We start from the raw sequence: 22636 nt of genomic DNA, 5'->3' as shown, positions 1-22636 counted from the left end.
CATTACAGGGACCCCTCACTGAATGGCCCTGCTGGATCGGAGGGCGATGTGGCTGCCTTGTCCAGGGAAACACACCAACAGCATCAGGGGGAGCCCTTGGCGGGTCCTCACACTTTATTCCAACGTGTTACCCGCTGTCAGCAGCTGCTAACGTCCACGAAGGACTAACACTAACAGTCCACAGGATAACACTCTTTATTAATATAAAATCGTGACGGAGTAAGGTTCAGAGATTGCTGGTGATAATACGGTGACTGCAAAGCAAGCATAAAACAATATATGTAATAGCAGCGAGCATAAGTTAGTCACAGGAAAAATTCCTACCCGATAGGCATCCCTAGGGAGGGGAAGACGGGTTGAGCCTGCTGACTGATCCCAGAAGTTACCATGGGGTCTTCCCTGCCTTCTCCCCTCATTTGGCTGCTTTTTATACCTCCCAGTACATGGCATATTCATTCCTCACACCCCGGACTGGTCACCAGCCCCTCGTGTCTCACGTGGAGCACACGCACCCTCAGACAGCGCTGCTGCCAGTCCCCGCTGACTATGCGTGTCCCCCCAGTGGGGTTTTTCTTATTTGAGGGGAGGGAATTATCTCTGTCTTATTTTTTGACTAATTTGCTGATGATGTCAGTGGACTGCAGCACCTTCCCAGCCTGTCTCCTCTTACAGCCAGAACTTTCCTCACTTGAAGGCTTCTTTCTGCGTAAGGTAGATAACGGTGTTCTTCTCACTATCTGTTCGTGGTGTCTCGCCCTTCCCAGGGCTGACTGCCTTGATTAGAAGTCCCTTCATTCATAGCAACTTAGAGAGTCTGTCAGGTTGTCCTAAATTAGTGAGCACTGCATCAGAGATGGGATTGGGGCAGGGGAGGGATTTTTTTTTTGGCTTGGATTTTCTTTTATCCTCTACTTTTTTTTTTAGCAACCTTTGAATCCATGGTTCATTTGGCTTGGCTCTGTGTTCAGAGCAGAAATGCTCCTGTAACAAAGGACAGAGGAAGTTTTCCAAAGGCTTTTTGTGGAGTGAACTGTGCCCTGAAGGCAATTCTAGACAGCTTTCTTACCATTTACTGAACTAAACTTCACTGCATGGTCACATTCCTCCAGCCTCGGATGCCGTGTGTGAGCTCACTGGTGCGGCAAAGGGGGCTCCTTGCCTCGCCCATCCCCCATGGGGCACCCTGGGATCAGGGTGCTCCTCCAGCCCAGCATTCCCCCATGGAGCGGGGCGCAGGGTACCAGCTCTGCGTCAGCGAGCAGAACTGATCATGCCGAACTTCAGAAGAGCCCTCCAAGATGCTCGTGTACTTCCTAATGGGAACCATTTGAGCACTGCGAGGAAGCTGTGTAATTCCTGCTGCTCTTTAAGGACCCTAATGAAAAGGCTCTCCCTTGGGGGTAAAGTCAATTCATATTCAAACCCGAAGTCAGATGTGGTCTCGGGGATTTTTGTTTTGTTTTAAAGGGTGTGACTGGAAGTGCAGGTCTGCACCGAGGAAGTGCTCTCGATGTCCCCTAAATGCTATCCTTCCTGTGGCTCAGCATTTCCAAATCAAAACTGGGTAAATAGAGCAAATATATTTTACTTTAAAATTGAGTCAAACTGCCAATGAGTCCAAGTGTAACCTGCACTCCTGGTTGCTTTCTCTGGCACTTACGCTTTGTCCCTTGCACTGACACATTGCATCCTGACTTCATTTTTCTCCTGCAGGTGCTCTGGCTTCGTCGTTCTGGAGATATAAATATTGCTGTTAGTTGTAAGCAAAGTGCAATGAAAGTGCACGTGTCTGCCTGCATGCACAGCAAAAATGCAGTCGCGCTGTTTTCTCAGGGAGGCTACGGGCCTATTATGTGAGCCCCTGGAAAAGGGGGCATTTTAACAAAAGCTTTCATTTAAGCAAATCTGGGTTTTCTTGGAAAATTTTCAAAACCGAGTGATCTCTAATAGGCATTTTATTATGACTTAAACCAGCAGTTTAAAGCCTCTTGTTCTGTCAAAAGGCTTTGCCCCAAGATGGAAAAATACTTCCATCCTTTTGCATGAAAAAAAGTTACAGCTGAGACTACACTTCATTTGCTTTTCTCTTTCTCTTTGCTAACCAAAGAGCTGTAGGCAGAGGGAAGGGAAGAGATTAAACATCACCCACTCAGTTTTTGCTGGCTCCACACCCTGGACTGGCAGTGTGGGCTGTGGGTTTGTCAGTGCCCCACTGCGGGCAGCTGCCCCCTGCACGGCCAGGCAGGATGGGCGCCCGGCTGTGGGACCCTGCAGGTGCACAGGGGTGTGTGTCCTCACCCCATTGTGTGGTATGGAGAGAAGGGAGCATGAAAAAAAAAAAAAATCCTTCTGTGGACTTCAGGACAGTATCTGAAACCAAATGTTTGTGAAAGGCATCCTAGAAATGTTAAGGCGCATGTGTGTCTGCAATGGAAAATTTAATTCCTTTGTATCTCCTTGGCCACTGACTTCCTTTGGGCAGTTGTCAGCTCAAATTCTCATCTTCCTCTGCTCTGTGAATACTGGCCGTGCCATACTCCCTCCCAACCTTGCTTCATGGAAACGTTATTTTCTCCTTGCATGCAGCTGCTTTTCTTGCCCCAGCCTTCTCTCAGCACTCCCTGCCTTTCCCCCGATACAGACCTGGGGTTTCTTTTAGTTTCCCGAACCTTTTGGGTTGGGAGAACCTCTGTCCTCATCTTGCACCACATCTGTCCTCCTATCTCCATCCATTTCCTCTCTTGGGTTTTACCCTAAAGCCCCTTGGCTGAATTCAGCAGGTGGTGCTTCATCTGAGCCTCCAGACTGAGCTGTGTCCCAGCACCTGCAGCTGCCTGATCTGAAACGGGCTCACCTGGGTGAGAAAACTAGTGTGCAGGTGCCCGATACCACGGGGTTAGGCAGTCTCAATTGCTTCACCCTTACCTCCACATGCACAACATGCTCTTTTCTGGCCCTTCTACACCAAATGCTCTTTCCAGACCTGCCCTTGGTTCATGGCTTCCTCCACTGGTGTCCTTCCTCTTCAGCCGGGATGCTCAGCACAGCCCTCTTAGTGCCTCTCCCAGCATCTCCAAACCTTTCCCATGTGCTGCCACTCATACCTGGGACCCTGTCGTGGTGCTTCCACTGGCTTTGTCCCCTCCTTCAGACCGCTCCACCAGATGCTCTCTCGTGTGGAGCCTGCCAACGTCAATCCACCAAAGAACAAAATTAAACAAAACGCCCTTGTGCCTTTAGGAACAGCCATTAACTGGCTATAGCTGCACAATATTTTGCGATTTTTTTTTTTTATTAGATATGTTGTGGGATCCCTGCGGCAAAGATTTTGGTGTGTGGTGTTTTTGTTCCCCCCCCCCCCATGTGGAACATACAGAATGCAGTAGTGCCTTGGCTTTGAAGAAATCTTGTCCACGCAGAGCAGAATGACAAGCACTCACAGTGCAGATCTGGAGTGGCACGATGCAGCAGGGTGTGCTTAGGGATCTTATGGCTGGTCTTAAACGCCATGTGGTCTCTAGCATCAGGGTGCATGCTAAAAATGTATAGAAATGGGCTGGTGCTGGGTTGCTGGGTAAAAAAGGGAGAGCTGCTGTTCCGGAGGTGGTGACATCGATGGAGCAGAGCACAGAGTCTTGGGAGTATTTTTGGAGTGGTTTTAAGGTGATACTCCCCAAAGGAGAGCAGACCCACCCCCCCCACCCCGCCCCCCCCGGAAAGGAAAGCCTGTTTATCTAATTTCTGGTAAGCTGCATGAGAGCTTTTGGGAAGGTGGGCTGCCAAATGAAGCACTCCAGATACCAAAAAATAGCTCCGGTTGAACTTTTACATTTTAACCCCAAATTAAATGATTCATGACTACTTTCAGAATGTAGATCCAGGTTACGGTGTTCTTCCTCTTCAAACCTCATCCAGCTTTAAGCAAAAGGCTCTTCTACTAAAACAAAAAATTCAAAGCTGGGGCTGGCTCATACCCTGGGGCCAGAGGGGTCCGCCCTCTGTGGGATGATCTTTCTGGGCTTTACTTCTCGCTGTGCTGCCCACGCCAGCGTCCAGCCCGGACCCCCAGACCCACCTGTGTGCCCAGTGTGGGAGCCATGCTGGGATCTGTATCCCCAGGGCTGCAGGGGGCAGCTGGTGACGGCTCAGGCTGGCTGCAAAAAGCTGTGCTGGAGAAAGTTAGAAGTTCCCCCAAACGCAGCTCTCCTGTGAGTTTGTTCATCAGGTGACTGGTGAGAATTTGTTGTCCATCTCTGTGCATGTGTCCCATTCCCCCCTGGCTTAGATGATAATGGCACATAAAGCAAATTTTTCTGTTGAAAAGCACACGAAAAAGGCTGCATGGCCTTTTATCAAGCTTTTTTCCTGTTCTTACCTTGTTAGTATCAACCTGATAATGAACGATACTGTTCCTATGTGCATGAAATCATGCTTCTAACCCCCCTGCAATTTTTTTGGTTGAGATTCCCCACTAGCTTGTCAGTGTTATAGCCACTGTTTGCCAAAATGATTTTTAAAATGTGTACTTGAAATATTTTGACCGTTTAAAAATCCCTACCACATTAGTATAAAACGCCAAACCCCTTTCTTTTTTAGTAAGACTATTTGTTAAAATTGAATGGGGAACCAATCGCTGTTCTGCCATTGTCTTGGTTCTGCAACCCCTGACTTGCCCTCTCCCTTCCACTATTTTTGGGTTGCACTCTAAATTGTGGGTCTGCTACCCTGCACCCACCTCTTGTGATCAGCAACCTGAAAGTGGACATGGGATTTTATACCCTGAACTTCTCAGACAGGCTACCAAAGACACGAAGACTGAGAGGTTCACCCTTTGAAATCACATTTGGAAAATCAGAGCTAGGGCCGAACCTCTCCTCTGGGGATGCTGCTACTCTGCAGCTGGCAGCCAGGTCTGAACTCAAGGAACTTTTGGAAAAGGCCAGTGGAAGAAGGCACACAACATTTCCTAGAGGTTTTACCTGGTCGTCCAAGGCTTCTGAATCAATATGGAGGTTCTAGCCCCATGTGTGTGACCAAGCAGTTACTCATGGATTTCCACTGGCAGAAAGCTCCAGCAGAGATGTAACACCTGGATCAGTAACTTGCTTAAGCAACTGATTAGCAATATGTTGGCAGCAAGACCTTGCAACAAAAGTGATAAGTGACAAATTTAAGGAGTTTTACAGTACTAATGCTTGTTATTGCTTCTCACAAAATGTTACCAAGCTTACAATAATCTTTACACTTTCAGCAAAAATGTGAACAGTATATTTGAATATATTAAAAAGAATTAAAAAAACATTTCACAAAAAACATTTGTTGCCATATGAAAGTCTTTCAGCAATAAATGCCCACACCAGTATTTAAACATTGTTAAAAGTATAATGATTTGTACTAATAAATTATGCAACAAGAGAGGTAAACAAAATAAAATTACAGTATAGCTCTCCATGTTCCTCCACTGAGCATCCGCAGCTCTCGGAAGATCCATTTTAGATGACTAATTAAGAAACCGATATTTTCAGAGCAACAAAAATAAAAGCTTTTATTTGTTCATTTGAATATAAAACAGGCGTTATCACAGATGTACAAAGCGTACTGGTGGTTTAACATACAAGGTTGCTGTCCTTTGCACATAAAAATTTTTGTTTGAAACTGTGATTGGCTGAGTTACATGAATTTCTCTAACCAGTCACCACACTCTATGAAATAACGCTGCTAACATTCAACTGATAAAAGGGACAGTCTTCCCTTGGGTAAAGTGTCAAGCAGGATTAAATATATATAATAAACAAGCACCATGAGGAATCTGCTCCTGTTTGATTAGTTTTGTGTTTAAATGTTCATTGTGTACCCTCTTTTTTTTGTGCATGTGCATCAAGTTGATTACATGGTTTTGTCTGACTCCAAAAGCACAAGGTCACAAGACAAACATTTTATACATTCTCATGAATGGTTTATCTACAGTACAGTTTCTAATACAGAACAATCCTTCTTTATTGCTCAGTCTGATGGTGCTTAAATGTTTCCTTCCTTTTGCTTGCACAACAAAACCAGAAACTCAGTTTATCATTTCTCTTAACTCAGAATTTAACAACCATGGATGACAGGTTGCAGAAGAGAGCTGTTATTAACTGCGTTTCACAACTGCATTGCAGTTCTTTTATTCTCTACAAATGCAAAGTTGACTTCGTGAAGGTTAAAGTGATGCTTTGAACGACGAGGTTTGTTTTGCAGTACTGAGATCAGCGATAGCAGGAATTCACAAGTTAGTTCACACACTGCAATTATGTTTGTAATCAATCAACATCTTGTCTGAAACCTTACAACAACTTGCCATAAAGAACAGATTTTATTCTTTTCAGGGAGCAGAAAATGAATTTGACAAAATATAGGATCGGTCTGCAGAGCATGAATAGGGCTATTCACAGGACAGTGAAGGCGGAAAGGATGGGCTGAAAGAAAACGCGTCTGACATGGCAAGATGCTCTGTACTGTACATGCAGACTAAAACGTCCCTACCCTTTAAAAAGATTTTAAACACCCAGCATTGAGACTTCCTTATACGTGATATAAACATGATTACATTTGCCCTGCAACAATCTTAGTCATGCATATCCGGTAATGAGAGCCAGCACATGAACGTCATTTGGGACAATAAGAAAAGCATTCTTGGACTGCGGCTGGTAAATCCCACTCTGGATCACGAACAGGTCAATTCAGTTACAACCACATGGAGGAAGGGGAAGGTTTTAAAAAAAGGGGCATGGGCTGCAGGGAAGACAACAGAATGGGGGAATCAAACCTCTCTTTTATCCAAAGGTAGTAAAATGAAGGCAGCTGTGATGCATGTTCTCGGACTCTTCTCCCGCGATGGCCTCGTATCGGAGACCGCGGGACTCCTCCGTTCTTTCAACAGGCAGATCGGTTCCTCTGATGTTTTAATGCGTTTAGGGACTAGTTAGCAGATGCACGATTCGTGCCAAATCCGTTGTAGTGACTGTATGCTCCTCTCTGTTAAGGAATAAATTAAAGACCATCGAAACAATCGTTTCCTGTAAATGTAAACTGGATGCATTGGCCACCGAGCTATATGTCCTAGCTGAGAGGCAAATTGATAACTCTGTGCAAATAACCCCAAAACTTTTCCTTATAGCAATAAAAACACCAACTAAAACAATGAAAAGAATTGTGCAACAAAGTTTTGCAGCTAGACAACAGTGCTATTCCTCAACCTGCCTTTTCTAAGTCTAACAAGTGTATGCACATGCCAGCACGAATATTTATTGTTGCCTCCATGGCAAAGAAAAGAAAATCATTGTAGTGCATTTTTAGTCTTAAATTCATTCACTGCCTTAAAGGCAGCAATAATTCCACTTGCTGGTATCTAGAGGATTCTTTTTGACAGGGATACTTAGCAATCCAGGATTGCTTTTTTTTTTTTTTCCAAAAAATTTGTGAGTAACATTTGATTATCTACAGTGGGAGACACCATGCAAGTGACAAGTACTGCATTTTAAACTTTAAAATCTTTTGTCATTAGTGAATTTATATTTCATATATATATATTTGATGTGATACTATCCACTCAAGATAATACAACACTTTGTTTTTATATTAGCAAACATTTCAAGAGTTTAATATTCTTGAATGTTTTTTCTCTTTTATACTTCTAAAGAGATCAAAATAAATTAAACGTTTTGTACATAATTACAGAAGAAGTAGTTAACTTATTTTATCTTTTTAGTTTAGTACAAAGATATTTGCAAGTTCATTGCCGAAATACACCTTATTTATAAATTTCTTCCATTCTAATGCTAACAGCAAAGGCTCTCTGGCCTTTGGGCTTTCAGCATCTCTGACAGAAAGCTGCAAGATTTCTAATTGAAAGGTGCTACTTTGGGTATTCTCCTCGTACCACTACATAGTTTCCTAAGGTGTGGGATCTAAAATGGCTTAAGTTAGTAACGGATCTGTATTCGTCAGCTTTTTATGACATATCAAAACAAATGAAGAAAACAATTATTTGTATTAGTTGTTTTAAAAGAATCCATTTGGAGGGCAGAATAATAATAAAAAAAAACATCTACTTCAGCTTACTTAATGTAAAATACAAAGCCACATTTACTCAAAAAGCAGTATTGTCCAATAAGCAAAAAAAAAAAAAAAAAAAAAGTTTAAAATGGGCTTTTCCAACACACTGAAGGGCCTTACCCCATAGTCCTTCTTTTCTAAAATTTAGTGGTAAAAGAAAACATTTCACATTTTATTTCCCGCCAATCGTGACTGCTTTTGAAAGTTGTAATAGAAACAGTTCCATTCTGATGAGTGTCAGCATCTTATCTGCACACTTTTTTAGTGGACACCAAAAAATTTTATACATCTATAGTAAAGTCCATGGAAGCTTTAAGGTACAAGACTACATGTTGTAGGCCACATAGATAGGATCTAGCTGGTCTGCCAAAAATCCATCTCGTAGGTGCATACGTTGTTTCTCTCCACGGGAGTTGATAGGAATTACACCAATGTCCACAACCACCACCACCCCTACAATCAGATAGTGTTCCTCCAGGACCACATTGGTGACCAGAGGAACCAGGTCCAAAGCTTCTTGCTCCGATCCATCCAGCTCAACTACAACGACCAATAAATTTGTCCAGGTAAACACCGCACTGGAAGGAAAGAGAAAATAATATTAGCGGTGGGGTTTTTTCGGGTTTTTTTTTTCCCATTTCCTTTTTTATCCTTTTCATTTCACCTTGGTTACTTTTTGTTTCAACTCCTAGGGCTCCTTCTGTATGTTCACCGTAAAGCATAAGTAGCAAGAGAGAACATGTCTGCAGGCAGGGGCAGGAAAACAGCTGCCGCTAACTCTCACTTGTAATATTGCTGCAATAGTAAGTAGTGGGCTAATCGTCACAGAAACTCAAATCTAATCCTCGCCTGTCACGTACGGAGGTAGTAAGCCAACGTGTGCTTGTCTCTGCAGCCAGAGAACTGTCACAGCACCGCTGTGTTCACAAAGGCATGCGTGAGCAATGTGTGGGTGGAGGTGTCTTCTCGGGGGTTTTTTGAAGAGCAGCCAAGAAGAGCAATGGAGGTTAAGAGGAGGCACCAAAAGCAACAGCAGGCACACAATCTGAGCTGAAAGCTCTTTGGGATAAACTCTGCCTACCGAAGGGGTGTGGAGCCCTGGGAACATTTATATGGCACACTGCAGGCTGCACAGAGGTCCCCGGCTGCCCGGGGAGGGGGCTTCCTTGCTTGGATGGTGCTAGGTGAGCATGGCTATGTGCCCTCTGGACTGGGCTGGCTGCTGTCCAGGCAGGTCAGAGCTCAGCACAAAAGAGCTGCAATTCTTCTGGACCAATTGGTTTACACAGAAATAAGCAATGTCTCCATCTGTTTTATCTCAGCTGTGTTTTATTTCTGTTGAATTTAAGGAGACAGGAGTTTTTACATTCCTTAGTAACAGGTGAGATGGTCAAGGGAACATCATTATTACCAGTATCTCCTCTTTACTAAAATAACTTTGTAAGACCCCAGATTTTTGGTTAAGCCTTTGAGCTGAAGCAGACAAATTTTGGTTTTTGCTACTGGGCATCTTTTCTGGCTAAGGATAATGTATTTATCCTTCCAAATGTGGAGGCTGGGAGGGTATGAACGTCTGGTGTATGCTTCCCTCCATCCTCTTCTCCACGTCTCAAATGTCTCCAAAGCCTGTGAAATCTCACAGGAGGTCAGCAGGGCTGAGCCTCCACAAAGAGCAATCTCATTCTGCCTTGCAGGTGCTTAAGACACAGACCATGGTTAATTCTCCCTCTAACTTATTCCATAGCATAAATAATAATATTCTACACATGCAGCTCTTATATCAAGCCCTCTATTTTATCTTCTGTTACCTTAATAAAGAGAGGGCTAATTTCTCAGAACTGTCTTGAGCATAAGCATCTGAAAGTTAGAATATATTAAGTATACAAGCCAACTTCAAAAAGAGGTACCTACCCTAAAGTTAACACTTGATTGAGACAGAAGGGCACTGTTTTAGTCTACTAAGACATGCTGAAGTCCCTGTACTTTGGAAACATATCTTACTTTGCCCAAAAGTTAGCTATGAAAATGTGATCTATGTTGATGATTAACAGAATGGATTTTAGGAGAAAAGTACTTACTATTTAAAAAAAAAATGCATTTTCAGATCCTGCCAAATCACTATTTGATGGAACTTTTATGTGCTTATTGATCTGGAAAACTAATGGGCAGCCAAAGCAAGGCTGTGCAGGCTCATTTTGACTTTGCACTGCTAGGAAATGAATTTTAATTCGTAATTATGTTTTCACAGACCTTTTAGTAAGTTTTGATTGATGCTGGATATTAAAAAAGTTAAGTATCAGTCTGCACAGGGACCATCTCCAGAGAAGTCCTAGAATTTTGATGGATTACTGTACAAACATCTAAATTAGTATTATATATATTTTAACAAAAAATCCTGGGGAGGTTTTATAAAAATATAAGTTAGCACTTGAAACCATGCCTTAAACCTGCTGTTAGCTTGTTACTTGGGAAAGCAATTAATGGCAAGATTCAGGAGCAGGTCCCGAGAACATGGCTTAGGAGTAGTTAGTTTGAGTTCAGAAGACTGATTCCCAGAACTTTCCTGAAGCTTCTATATTATGTCCTAGAGCGACTGACATGCCTAAGAGAGTTTCCATTTAATTTAAAACTCACTTCATATGTCATGATTCTAACTCAACAATGACCACTGTAAGTAAAAGGAAATATTGCCCTTTATGTTCTCACCGGTTGAGATGAAGATGTATTAGCCAGCATGTATCACTTATGAATACAGTAGCTTTACAGTCCTGATGAAAAAAAAAACCTCAAAACCAAAACCCCAAACCAAAAAACTAGGGATGCAGGAAGGCTGCACTTTCTCAAGAAATTCACACCCAACAGGAGGCACAGGAGGTCCAGAGTCAGAGGTTGTTGATTTTGCACTAACTTTTTTCAAAGACAAAAATACTTCTAAATAACTTTTTAGAGCTGATCCTCAAAGACAGAAGTTGTACAGCAGGATCACATGTCAGTCAACAAGTCACCGCTATCCTCAGTAGTGTTAAAGGTTACAAAAATGAGCATGTGTGCCTTGGACACAGAGGCTATTTCTATAATCTAGCAACTGCACGTACCCACTGTCTTTTGTTTGCAACAGGTACTGATGCAGTTAAATCCTTAATGGGTTATTGTAACTGAAACAGCAGCAGCCTCCAACAACAGAGGCTCATGGCCCCGTCCAAAGAAAGGCATATACAAAGTATATATAAAAAGTAATATTTAACTGGCTATTATTTTGTGTTTCACAAAGAGAAGAGGAGCACCTCTAAGAGAAGCTGAAAGAGAAGTTGAGATAAATCAAGGACAGTCAGGACTAGGACTAAGAATGAAAACTCCACGCTGGTGGCTTGAGAGAGCTCTTAGGCAGAGCACTGGTTAGGAAGAGGCTGGGAACTGTGAACAAACCAGATGTTGTTGCTCTGAACTACTGTGTGTCCATTTTCTGCAGGGACCACATCAGAGCAACGTCTAACTCATCGGCATTCTCTCTTCTTTGAGAAAAAAAACAACCCTGAAGACTTTCAATTTTGGCCTTTGGGCAAAGGGTAGTAATAGTATAGCGTGTCTTCTGAAATCTTGCTCACGTGCCTTGCACATTATCACCCAACTGCTGGGAAGAGTTAAGGCACCAAGAATTACTCTCATGTACTTCTACCTCCTTGCAGAAATACACTGGCCTTTTTCTTCAGTCTTCCCAGCTTACCCCAACGCTTTTTTAGTTGCCACTATCCCACTCAGGATTTCAATGATAATGGAAGGAAAAGGATCCTCAAAGTGCTCTCAGTGGTCTTGGAAAAAGGAATATAATTTAAGCATTTTTGGCCAAAGAAACTCACGATGACCATTTCTGCAGGGTGAGAGGGCTACTTCATTTACTGCCCATGAGTTCACACCTTGAGGACACACACATCTCTGACAAACAGGTACTGCTGAACACATCGATTTATGAATCTGTGGCCATCTTCTAACAGAGCTAAATACCTTAATCTGAAAACTCTCCATCCACTGCTGATACTGATCTGACACATTTAGGAGAATTTCACAGCATCCTTAAAGCGTTCACACTGGTCTATATCAGGACACAGAATCCACCGCCCTGTGTAACGGCTAGCTGGCACAAGACCATACAGCAGGGATAACACTCTATGGAAGAGGGAGTAAGGCAAACCCTCAGTTATAGTCAGCCAAGCAATTAACTGCCTTAATTTTAACAGATATTAAAGAAAAAAGCAAGGTGTTTTGACTAAAGAAACCAGTCCAGTCGCTGTGCTTCATTATTAAGTTCACTGCTCCAGGTTACACCTTTGCAGGCAGTATTGAAAAGAAAAATGGAGAGTCACGTCTTATCCCCACTAAATTGCTCTGGCTGTTGCGACAAGTTCACTGTGGATGAAAGGAGAACAGCCGAGCTGAGGTTATATCAAAACAAACTACCTAACTCAATCTTCTGATTCAAGAATAATGAAAAGCAATTTGTTCTCATGTCGGCCTCAAGAAATGATTACCTGCTGTATTCATTTGATGATGTGATACATCGATTAAGACAACATCATTATTAAGTCATTGATTTACTGCTTCAATTTCCATTGTAACCTGGATTTGATCACTGTTTGATTTATTAATAACCAATTCAAAACTAACAGTGTGTTCACTAATAAAATTTATTAGTGTGTTCATTTATTTGAAATGTTTGCTTGCTTACTCCTTCTAATAACAACTCCTAAAGCTTGAACTCATGCCACTTTGCTTTTCCTGGTTAGAATATAAATCTCTAACTCCAAGAAACAGCTACTGACCTACCTGAGAGCTGCTTGGGTCTGTCAAATTACAAGTTTAATCCTTCACTTGTGAATGACCTTACCAGAAAACAGTTCCTCCTTATTAGATCTGTTTGTAGAAAAGTTTCATCCTAAGGACATATTTACAGCTGAGTTATAAATCCTGTGACCATCCTGACAGGCCAGTTCCTGGATCAATTGCAATATCCAAGAAAAAACTCCAGACGTTATAGATATTTCAGCTTTATATAAGGGCCATGGTGTTATATAATCCTTACCATTCTGTGATGCTCTTGTGTGCTCTAATTACAGAGGTTTCAATATCGATCGGATGGTACCTCATCCCTCGTAACTCCATGGCTTCATCTAATGCACCCACAACATAAAGTGCATCATGGCGTTCTGGTTGTGAGGAAAAAAAAAAAATATATTCTGTTCTCCAGTACATTAAAATAAAAAAATGTTCACATTAATAATTAAGTAAAATAAGTATAGCATTTATAAGTTATCCTTGAATTTCTGAAACCCCAAATTCCAGACTGGTAAGATTTTTCCATTACTAAAGTGGGATGCAGAGCAGAACGCAGAAGGAAGGCAGAAGCACTATTCCCATTTGAAGAAGAGAAAGGTGGAAATCTTTATCCAAAGACAGTGGCAGAAATTCCTGTTTTTCTCCCAGGTGGATGCAAAACAGACTCTTTTTATTTTATTTTTTTTTAAGGTGCCCTAAATAGACAATAGGCTCCTTTTTTCTCTCTTGTTTCTTTTGAAAGAAAAAGGATGGATTTGACCCTAACAGTATAGATGATGTTTTTTCAGTAGTTTAGAGATGGTCAGTACTGATGCTTAAAGTGTCTTACAAAGGTGTTTATCAATAAATTAGAAATATGAGCTATATGCCAGATAGCAAATTGCTCATTCAGGCAAATGGCAAGCTCTTTACATTAATGTAGATAGTTGCATGGTGGCAATGCAATGGCAATATAACCTCTACTGGTAATTAAGCGCAGAGACCTTTCTGCACTGGGAGCTAAAAGTGGGAGGAGAACAGGGACTCGGCAAATCTTTGCCAGAAGATTTAAGCCATTTAGATGCTTAAGTTGCAATATCCTCAGAGAATCCCAAATTTTCTCAAGGCTGGACTATCATGAAATGAAAAAAGCCTGTGCAACAGAAAGTAAATCTCTTCTGGAAGATGCTAACATAAGGACACCGGCAGCAGTCATAATCCACAGTGATTACTAGGATGCTTTCAAATTTGATGAATTGACTGGTTGGCCGAATAGCAGCTATTCTAACCGCCCTGCCACCGGGGCCCTGGGATCACTCCTGGAGGCACTTGCAGCATTGCTGGAAACCATCGTGTGCTGAGAGCCTCGCCTGCCGCCTCAGCCAGCCAGCGGCGGCGCACTGTGCTCCGCATAAGCCGCAGGAACGCAACGTCTGCCCAAGCAGAGCCACTGTGTGCCTGGCAGGGCTGGCTGGCTTACGGGTGTACACGAGACAAGGGATGTCATAAAAACAATTAACAAAATCCTGTACCTTCCCGACAGAAACCCAGACACCCTGCAGCTTCTGCTGCAGGCTACTGCTTGTATTACATTTCTGTAACTATCCCCACAGGTTTAAAGACAGGGAAATTGGAGAAATGGACAGCTTCTGTAAATAAGTTTATAACACAATAATTATCAAAGAAGGTGGCTGTCATCGGAGGGATGGCGATCACACTCACAACAAGGCTTTTCCTATTTCCACAGATGTGTTTCTGCAGGTACAATTGCGAGAGCAAATGATGGCATTTTAAGCTGCATTTCCTATTTTTCAAGCTGAAGCACTTGGAACATTAACAGTGCCAAAATGTCACTGGTGGAGGGCATTTGTGGCACCTGAGGTACAGCAAAGGAAAAGCAACTGTCTCAGCAGGGAAATCTTGCCCTCTGTTTTACTTTCCGACTATTTTAACTAAGGCTTTTTTGCAGTTCTACAGATTTCATACACGGCAGGCAGCGCAGACCAAGAGACACAGTGTCAGTCTCAAAATATATGCACAGACCCAGATGACGAGAAACCTCTTACCTCCGTTTGCATCTGTGAGTTCTGTTCTTCTCAGGAACCCCAGATAGCCAGTTCGAGCCCAGATAGTCTGTGTGTCTCCGAAGCTGAGTCGTGAATTAAAATGATCTGATTGCAAAGATTCATCTCCGTAGATGGTAAAATACCCACTGGCATTGTGAGTGCTGTGAACCCATATCTAAGTTAAAAGCAATTATACTGGTATTAATTAAAGTAGCTTTCCAGAACGAAGCATTGTTGAAAATTTTTGATGTGAATGTTTTTATAGCTAGATAATACTATAACGCTTTTTAACACTTGCTGAATTTGTAGCTGACCCAGGTTTAGGCACGGAGACCCCAGTGTGACCTTGCTGCTGTCGGAGTGCAGAGTGGAGCCGTGCCTCAGGAGAGACATGCCGGACTCATGTCTGCGGGGACACCTGCCTCGCAGCCCTCTGGCTCCTGGAATGGCTCAGCTAGTTTGGAGGTCTGCTTGGTTATGGCAATTTTCAGAAAAGCCCAGAGACCACAGTGCTGTTTCCATAGCCTCCCCGCCCCGTTTCAGTGTATTTACACCAGCAGCGCATCCTCCATAAACACCAGACAGATTATTTTAAAGGGTGCAGCCAGGGCCCTTCACTTCTGGAGGATTCATCTCTTCTAACTCAAGGCATCATGGAAATTTTTACAGTTTCACGGTAATGAAATCTTACAGATGAATCTCACATATTAGATTGTCGTTTTAATTATGACTAAGCAAATTCTTCACGTTGTTAATTAGATCCTTAATTGCTCATTGAAAATAGTATTTTTTTTCTCTCCCTAGAAACATAAAATAAATTGGAGAAACATACAGCCTTGCTCAACTCAGCTAATGGGAGTACATCTTTGTGTTTAAGCACAATGATTATAAAGAGAATAGCACTAGAAAACCATCTAGGTGAAATTGGACTAATCAATAAACTGATTTTTTCATGTAAGATTCCAATAGAATTAGTGAAGCACCAAGTAGAAAATAATTAGGAAAAGCAGATTTTTTTTTTTAATTTTTTTAACAAACTTCAGCTATTATTAGCATTTATCAGGTTATATTATTAACAATTTTAACAATTATACAAATACCATGCTGCACAGCTTATATACTATAAAGATCTGTAGAATTCACAACTTTCTTAACTGGGCTTTTGAGAAGACATACTATAGGAAGAAACCATTGGCCCATTGGCATACACAACAATAGCTTTATCTCTGCAATTTAGTTCAGAGCATATAAAGGTTAAGTTTTCATGACTCACCTCACCAAGATGAGAATCTCCTAAGGGTCCCTTTGTTTCTGGATTAGCAATAATGATACGTACTCCTGGGAGGATCTATTGAAAGAAAACATGAGGCAGTAAGAAAGCAGATACCAGTTTATGCAATCATATGCTGGCTCTTCGTCCCCCAAAAGACTTCATTAGAAATAAGAAGAAATCCTTAAAAAGTTAAAGTAGACTTATAACATGAAAAATTAAAATATTCTGTAGATGTAATAAATTCTGAGATATCTGGGAAATGCTACAAACCCTCTTCTCTTTGTGAAAGCTGTTCCATCATGAAAAACTCTTCAGAAATCAAATGTTCACCTACAATATAAAGATCCTACCAAGTGGCCCTGTCTTTCTGAGAGTATATACTAGAAGAGAGAAAAAAAAATGCTAGTCACATGGCACTTTGTCCTGAAACAAAAAGAAAGCCAGCGGCATCATGCAACCTCCCCAGAACAACGGCCTGCAAATGACTTCATGGAAGGGACACTCAACTGCTACAGAGGTGGGCAGGTGTTGAACTCCAAAATAGAAAAGGGAACATCTTATGACCATGAGTCTCTGCAAAATGATGGTTACTGAGAGCTTTGGATGAGCACCCACAGCACCGAGGGTGGTCAGTGAGCAGGCAGTGCCCTGGTGGCTCGGTGCAGCGGGGATGGTACCCCTCCTTTTGCCTGGAGGCAGAGCGCACTTAGACCTCGGCCACGGGCAATCGGCCAGACAGCGCAGCCAGGGACAGAGCTGAGAGCAGCATCCCCATCCCTGTGAGCCAGTCCTGTGTCCTCACCCTGCCCCAACCGCGATGCCGTGATCAGTAGATAGCATCAGTAATCTCAGACCAGTTCTCAGTGGAGGTGGGTCTCCATCGATAAAAAGTGCCTTCACGAGTGGCACATTGGGTGGCTGTTTCAAGAGTGAGACGCGGAGGATGAAATACCTTCTTTTTGCAGGAAAGTAGGAAATGCCTCTTGTGTACAAGAGGGAGGCACAGCCCCTGAGGGAGCAGTAACACACCAGTTACTGCCATCGTGCTGTAAACTCAACAGCAAAGAAAGGTCTTCAGCCTACACAGTTGATAAAGCCCTTCTCGACACTACATGTCAAAATAAACCGAAATGGAAATTTACTGAAAAGATGTTCCACAGAAGGTATCTTTAAATCTTCTTTCAGTACTTACTTTTCCTGACTCCATGAGGGGCAAACTATGTGGAGATCCTCTTTCAACTAAACGAACTCTGTAAAATACATGTAAAAATAATATGCATAATACACAGTTGCATTTATTTGGTTTTCATTAATGTTTATTTCTAAAAGGAAAGGTTAATGGTCACAGAGATTAATGTTATTTTTGGAACGGATGAAGCTTATATCCTGTAGGTCATAATCAGGCCCAATATTTAATCTTAATCAAGACTTAGGGCTGGGAAAATAATGAAAAAATGCTGTGTATGAACATTTCCTTAAATATTAAATTCTTCAGATGTAGTTGGTGCCTTTTATTTGTTTTTGATAGACTTTTGTAAATGGAATTCCATGCACAAATTTATTCACAGGAAGAAGGATCTAAAATAATTGATTTCCCACAAGAACATTATAAATGCCAGGGCACAGACAGAAAAGCATGTGAGCTGAGTGAGCAACCACATTCCACGAGTAGTTAACAGTTAAAATCAAAGTCATATTGAAATAACTAATAACCTGGCCTCGGCTTTGAATCCGCATTTGCAATCTTTTAATTATTTTCAATGGACAGTGGTTGATTAACATTTTAATATAAAAAAATAGTTTTAACGAAAAACATTATTACTGCTGAGGTCAGGCCCTTTCTCTGAGTGTGGCTCTCTGGTCCTTTCTCTTCCTTTCCTAGATAATTTATTTTCCCACTAAAGGAACATGAATGGCAGCTATCCTTCAGTGGTATGGTGGTCTGGACGGAAATTCCTCATTTAACCTTAGAAAAGTACTCAGCAGGTTAGAACGAAAGAGTCTTTAAAGTCCTAAAATAGCTGACGATCTCAGCCAGTAGATGAAGAAAATTTTGGTAACGCCTAGACATTCCTGTATCCTAAGTGAGATAACTTAAAAGTTCTAACAGGCCATGAAACCCTCAAACTTCCCACTCCTGAACATTTTTCATAATCCACTTCACCAAGCTAAATCTGGACTTCTGTCAAAAGAGCTGCTCTTACCTCTTTCCTCCCCTCAGCTGTGATCAGAAAGAAAAAAAGCGAGACAAGATGCCCTGTAAAAGGTAAAGATGAAACATTGCAAGAGAGGAAGACATAGCTAGGAGCAGGTGGGTGGAGAACTAGATCTGGTTAAACTGATCATAAACCTGCAGCCTGTTAGAGGCAGTCACAATAGATCTTGTTCAGCCTGTTTTGAGGTCTTTTATAGGCAGAGTACTACAGTGCTCAGTTTGGGGAAGGAGCGATGAGACACAGACACCTCAGCTAGAGATCCCTTTGGAGAAGAACAAAGCCTTGGGAAGTTCAGCCCCTAACCATAAAGGAGACAGAAAAAGATTATTTTTTTTTTCCTATTTCTTTGCTCCAAAAGTCTTCTATATAAAAGCTGGGACTGTCGAGGTCAAGGCAGGAATAATGAAGTGTTTTATCTGCAGTTCTGGGAAGTTTCTCAACCTTGATGGATGGGGCAGGGCTAAGCCCTGAGGCACTGCACATCACTGTGAACAGCTCCTTACGCTAACAGAAAGAGATACCCAAATACCCAGCAATTTCAGACTGCTTTTCCAAGTTATTTTGAGAAGGAAAGTATGTAAAGTGCCTGCAAGGGGCACTGCCTGGAGCAGGCATGGTTAGGCAGCTGCAGCCTGACCTGCTCTCTTGCAAGGTGTGAACAGCAACCACCTTCCAATGTTTGTTCAACTGCCACAGAACTCCCAGACAGAGCCCGAAGCACTAATTACCACTTCTGTGTGTAACCTGTAACGGTATACTGTCCTTTTTCTACACCGTACTGATCTCTCAAACCTCTGTTTTGTTACAGGAGTGCACACACACCTGTGTGTTCTACAACGTTCTCTGCTGAAAAGCAGTAGGGCCACCACTGGATTCAACTAGAGACACAGAAACGGGGCAGCAGAAACCCAGGCAACAGAGGCTTCACTATAAGGTGTATGCGCAAGGTTAAATGATTGCTACTTTATAAAGGGTATGTCGATATAAGCCATGTTTGCCTTGCTGTTCAAATGGCAAGCTAAATCATAGGTACTTAGGAATATGCAGCAAAGGCTTTAAAAATAATCCTGTGCATATGGAAACAAAAAAATATTGCAAACCCCAGTTGTAATAATGCCTGTATATCTGGCTTTATATATATATCTTTGTTCTGTAAAATCCATATTAGTGTAGAAATAGAAAATGCCTTAAACTGAGTTCTTCCAAACAGCTGACATCTCCAATCTTTAGATCTGTATTTGCAGACAGGTAGCTGCTCTTAGAAGAACCAGTCATCATCTCCACCACTTGGTATCTCCTTTAACAGACACAGTTATCTTGTTTATTACTTACCAACATTTGTCAAATACAGAAAATCTTAAAAAGGAGACAATTTAAAAAACCTCAGCCATAAGCACTGCTAAGAGTGATGGTGTAACAAAGGTCAGGAAGTACTTTATTTAAATTTAAGACTGGTTTAAAAAGAATCCGATTTGCGTAACAGTAGCAAAAAACCTCTGGGGCAGGAGAAGTGTTTGTCAGTGTTGTCCAGCTGCCCAGGGTCACTGCTGGCCTTTGCTCCCTTCCCATTGTTAAGACATGCCTCGGTGAAGTGTTGCTGAACTCCAGGCCTAGCAGAAATCACATATAATAAAGCCATACTACTGGAAATGAATCAACATTCATAAATCTGACAATCTTTTTCTTCTTTGCTTTCAGCATCTGTGCTTCCCACCTTGTTCTTACTATCACTAGCATATTCTTCTGGTTCCCTTCACCTGTTTCCTCCAACCTTGTCTGGTTTTTTAGCACATGACGATCCAGAAGGCGTAATTTCTCAGCTTCCAGTTCTGTTAAACCTCTCCCACTCAGTGCTTTCTGCCTCAATCCCTACAGATTTATCCCAGCAGCGCACTAAACACAGAAATGGCATTTCCTGGAGGCTTTCTGCGAGGGCCCTGTTAGCGCTCAAAAACTTCGACTCCTTTTTAAAAAGTTTCTGCTAAGCTCACAATGCAGTTGGGAACACGCTGTTAAATCTCTTAACAACTCTGAAATAATAAAAGATATTTTGCCCCAAAGAGATTTCAAAAAAATAGAAGTAAACCATTACACTCTGATGTTACCAACTCCTATGTGTATACTTAATTTTAAGTGTGTAATAGTCTTATTAATTCGACTGGGACTAGTACTGTGAATAAATTATGGACATCAGGCAATAATTTTTAAAATTAGTTTTACTGTGCCTCAGCATAAAATAATTCAATTGTTCCCACTCTTCCCTAAGAGATATCCATCCTTCCACTGACAAACACAGACAGCAGACACAACTGAAAACTTCTTTGCTTCCCTCTCGGGTGAGCAGCATCACTCTCGAGGCTGGTCTGGCAGGCAAGGTAAAAAGGCAGAGCACAGGGTCCCCCAGACCCCAGAACACCTCTGAATTACCCAGGTGCTGCTGGCAAAGAAACCCAGGGCTCCTCATAGCCTTCTCAGGACAATGTTAGTGAGCCTTCTCCAACTTCACAGCTATAATGTGCTCCCAGACAGCAGGGGTCCGGCATGGGCAAGTCCTGTTTCTCTGCAGTGCTCCAGCCATTCCTTGTTGGGAGCAAACCCGATCTCTTCCGAAGTGAGTACAGAGCCTTCCCGCTGCCTTCTGCTGCCTTCCAGCCTTGCTGGGAAGGGCAGAGGCGAACGTGGCTGTAGAGCCAGCCTGGGCAAAGAGCCTGAAAATCAAGTGGATGGGATAAAAATGCTGCCCTTGGGCGTGAAAACTACTTTTGCACCTTCTGGTGGTTTGCAGCCAAGCTGAGAGGGAAAACATAAAATGAGTGACCCACTGTAGAGCAGACACAGGGTTTCTCTCACACCAAAATGTCACACTGGAGCAGAAAACATTCAAGAATCGTTGCACTGTTACAAAGCTCTAAGCAGTGATGATACACGGTGAATCTGTAGCATTTATATACTATAGTATAGGCAAGTACGATTTTTATATTTTTTCCCACTGGTTCCTAAAAATTAGTCTTTTTTCTTAAAAAAAAATCTCTAACTGGAGTTGTACAGTTGAGAAAGCTGCCTGTGCTTCCAAATCTGGCTGCTGGGATTTCACAGGGAATGAAGCTACAACACCAGTATGTGCTGAACTTTTTTTTTTTTTTTGGTTACGATTTAATACGTTGGACAGATTTCATCTCCTTTAAATCAAACATTTACTATAGAAAAGCAGGATTGAAATGACTTCAGAATGAAAACTGGCAAGCTGTAACTAACTGGGCACTGTAATCGCTGTGCAGCAAAGGGGATATCGAAATACTGTAACAATGTCTTTCTGCCTAACTATCTCACATGAAACTGCAAGTTTTGTTTATGCTTCTTTTCAGATCTGGTCCATTTGGTGATGAAAACTCTCCAAAATACGTTCTGCAGCCTGCTAGTATTTTGCACTAATCAGAGAGTTTGTCAGCTGAGCTATTAACTATTGCTTTGGGAATCCGCAGGGGCTGAAGCGTGCAGAGTGGTACTAACTGGTGTTACAATGCCAAAACTGGGCAAACCTTCAAAGCTGGCTGTGCTGTGGCTCTGAGAAAGACTTTGGATTCTGTGATTCTAATAGAGATGGAAAGAAGCTGTGAGGTTATCCAAGTCTCGCTCCCTGCCAAAAAAAGACTTCCCTGCAGTGCACTTTCGAGTGCTTTGTCTACTCCTGTTACAGTATCTCAGATGATGGGGCTTCTTCCACTTCCCTTCAGAGTTTATTTCTCAGCTGAATGTATTTTATATTCAGGAATCTTTTTTCCTCTGTGGTGCTTGGCACAAACCGTTCTTAGCTTTCCATTGTTATTTCTAACTAGCTGTCCACGTCCAATTCAAAGGAGTTATTCCGACTGTCCCCTTTCTTTTAAAATATAACTCAGCTAAAGAGTTTATCTTTTCCCCTAACACTTGGTCAAACCCCATATCTTGAACTTTTTCCTTTCCTTTATAGCCATTTACAGAAGCTGAGCCATGGTAACTGCCCTCCTCCTCCTTGCCAGTGTGCCAGCATCTTCTGCTGTTAGCCAGGTTTGGGCACTGAAGCGTGGCACCGTCCATCATCTCAAGCTCCTATTTGTCTGTTTACCCTCCTGTCCCTTCCTCCTGCCCTAAGCGGTCTGTTCTTACACCATGTCACTTTGCAGCCATGCCAGCTTGGA

At 42.2% G+C, this 22636-nt stretch overlaps 1 protein-coding gene across 4 annotated transcripts in view; it reads right to left on the bottom strand.

Moving 5' to 3' along the window:
• Nucleotides 1–5518: 5518 nt before the first annotated feature.
• The window catches only part of DIP2C (disco interacting protein 2 homolog C), a 325075-nt gene continuing 307957 nt past the window's right edge, over nt 5519–22636 (bottom strand). For all 4 annotated transcript variants that reach the window (XM_055805709.1, XM_055805710.1, XM_055805712.1 and 1 more), the window contains 5 exons: nt 17435–17492; nt 16243–16317; nt 14970–15144; nt 13172–13295; nt 5519–8672 (listed from right to left, as the gene is read on the bottom strand). In XM_055805709.1, the coding sequence (XP_055661684.1) occupies nt 8420–8672; nt 13172–13295; nt 14970–15144; nt 16243–16317; nt 17435–17492 (685 nt within the window). In that variant the 3' untranslated portion in view covers nt 5519–8419. The remainder of the gene's footprint in view (nt 8673–13171; nt 13296–14969; nt 15145–16242; nt 16318–17434; nt 17493–22636) is intronic.

Source organism: Falco peregrinus, chromosome 5 (genome assembly GCF_023634155.1).
Source record: "Falco peregrinus isolate bFalPer1 chromosome 5, bFalPer1.pri, whole genome shotgun sequence".
In the NCBI taxonomy this organism is placed as follows: domain Eukaryota; kingdom Metazoa; phylum Chordata; class Aves; order Falconiformes; family Falconidae; genus Falco; species Falco peregrinus.
Note: the sequence above shows the minus strand (reverse complement) of the source record. Positions and strands in the feature narration are given on the sequence as shown.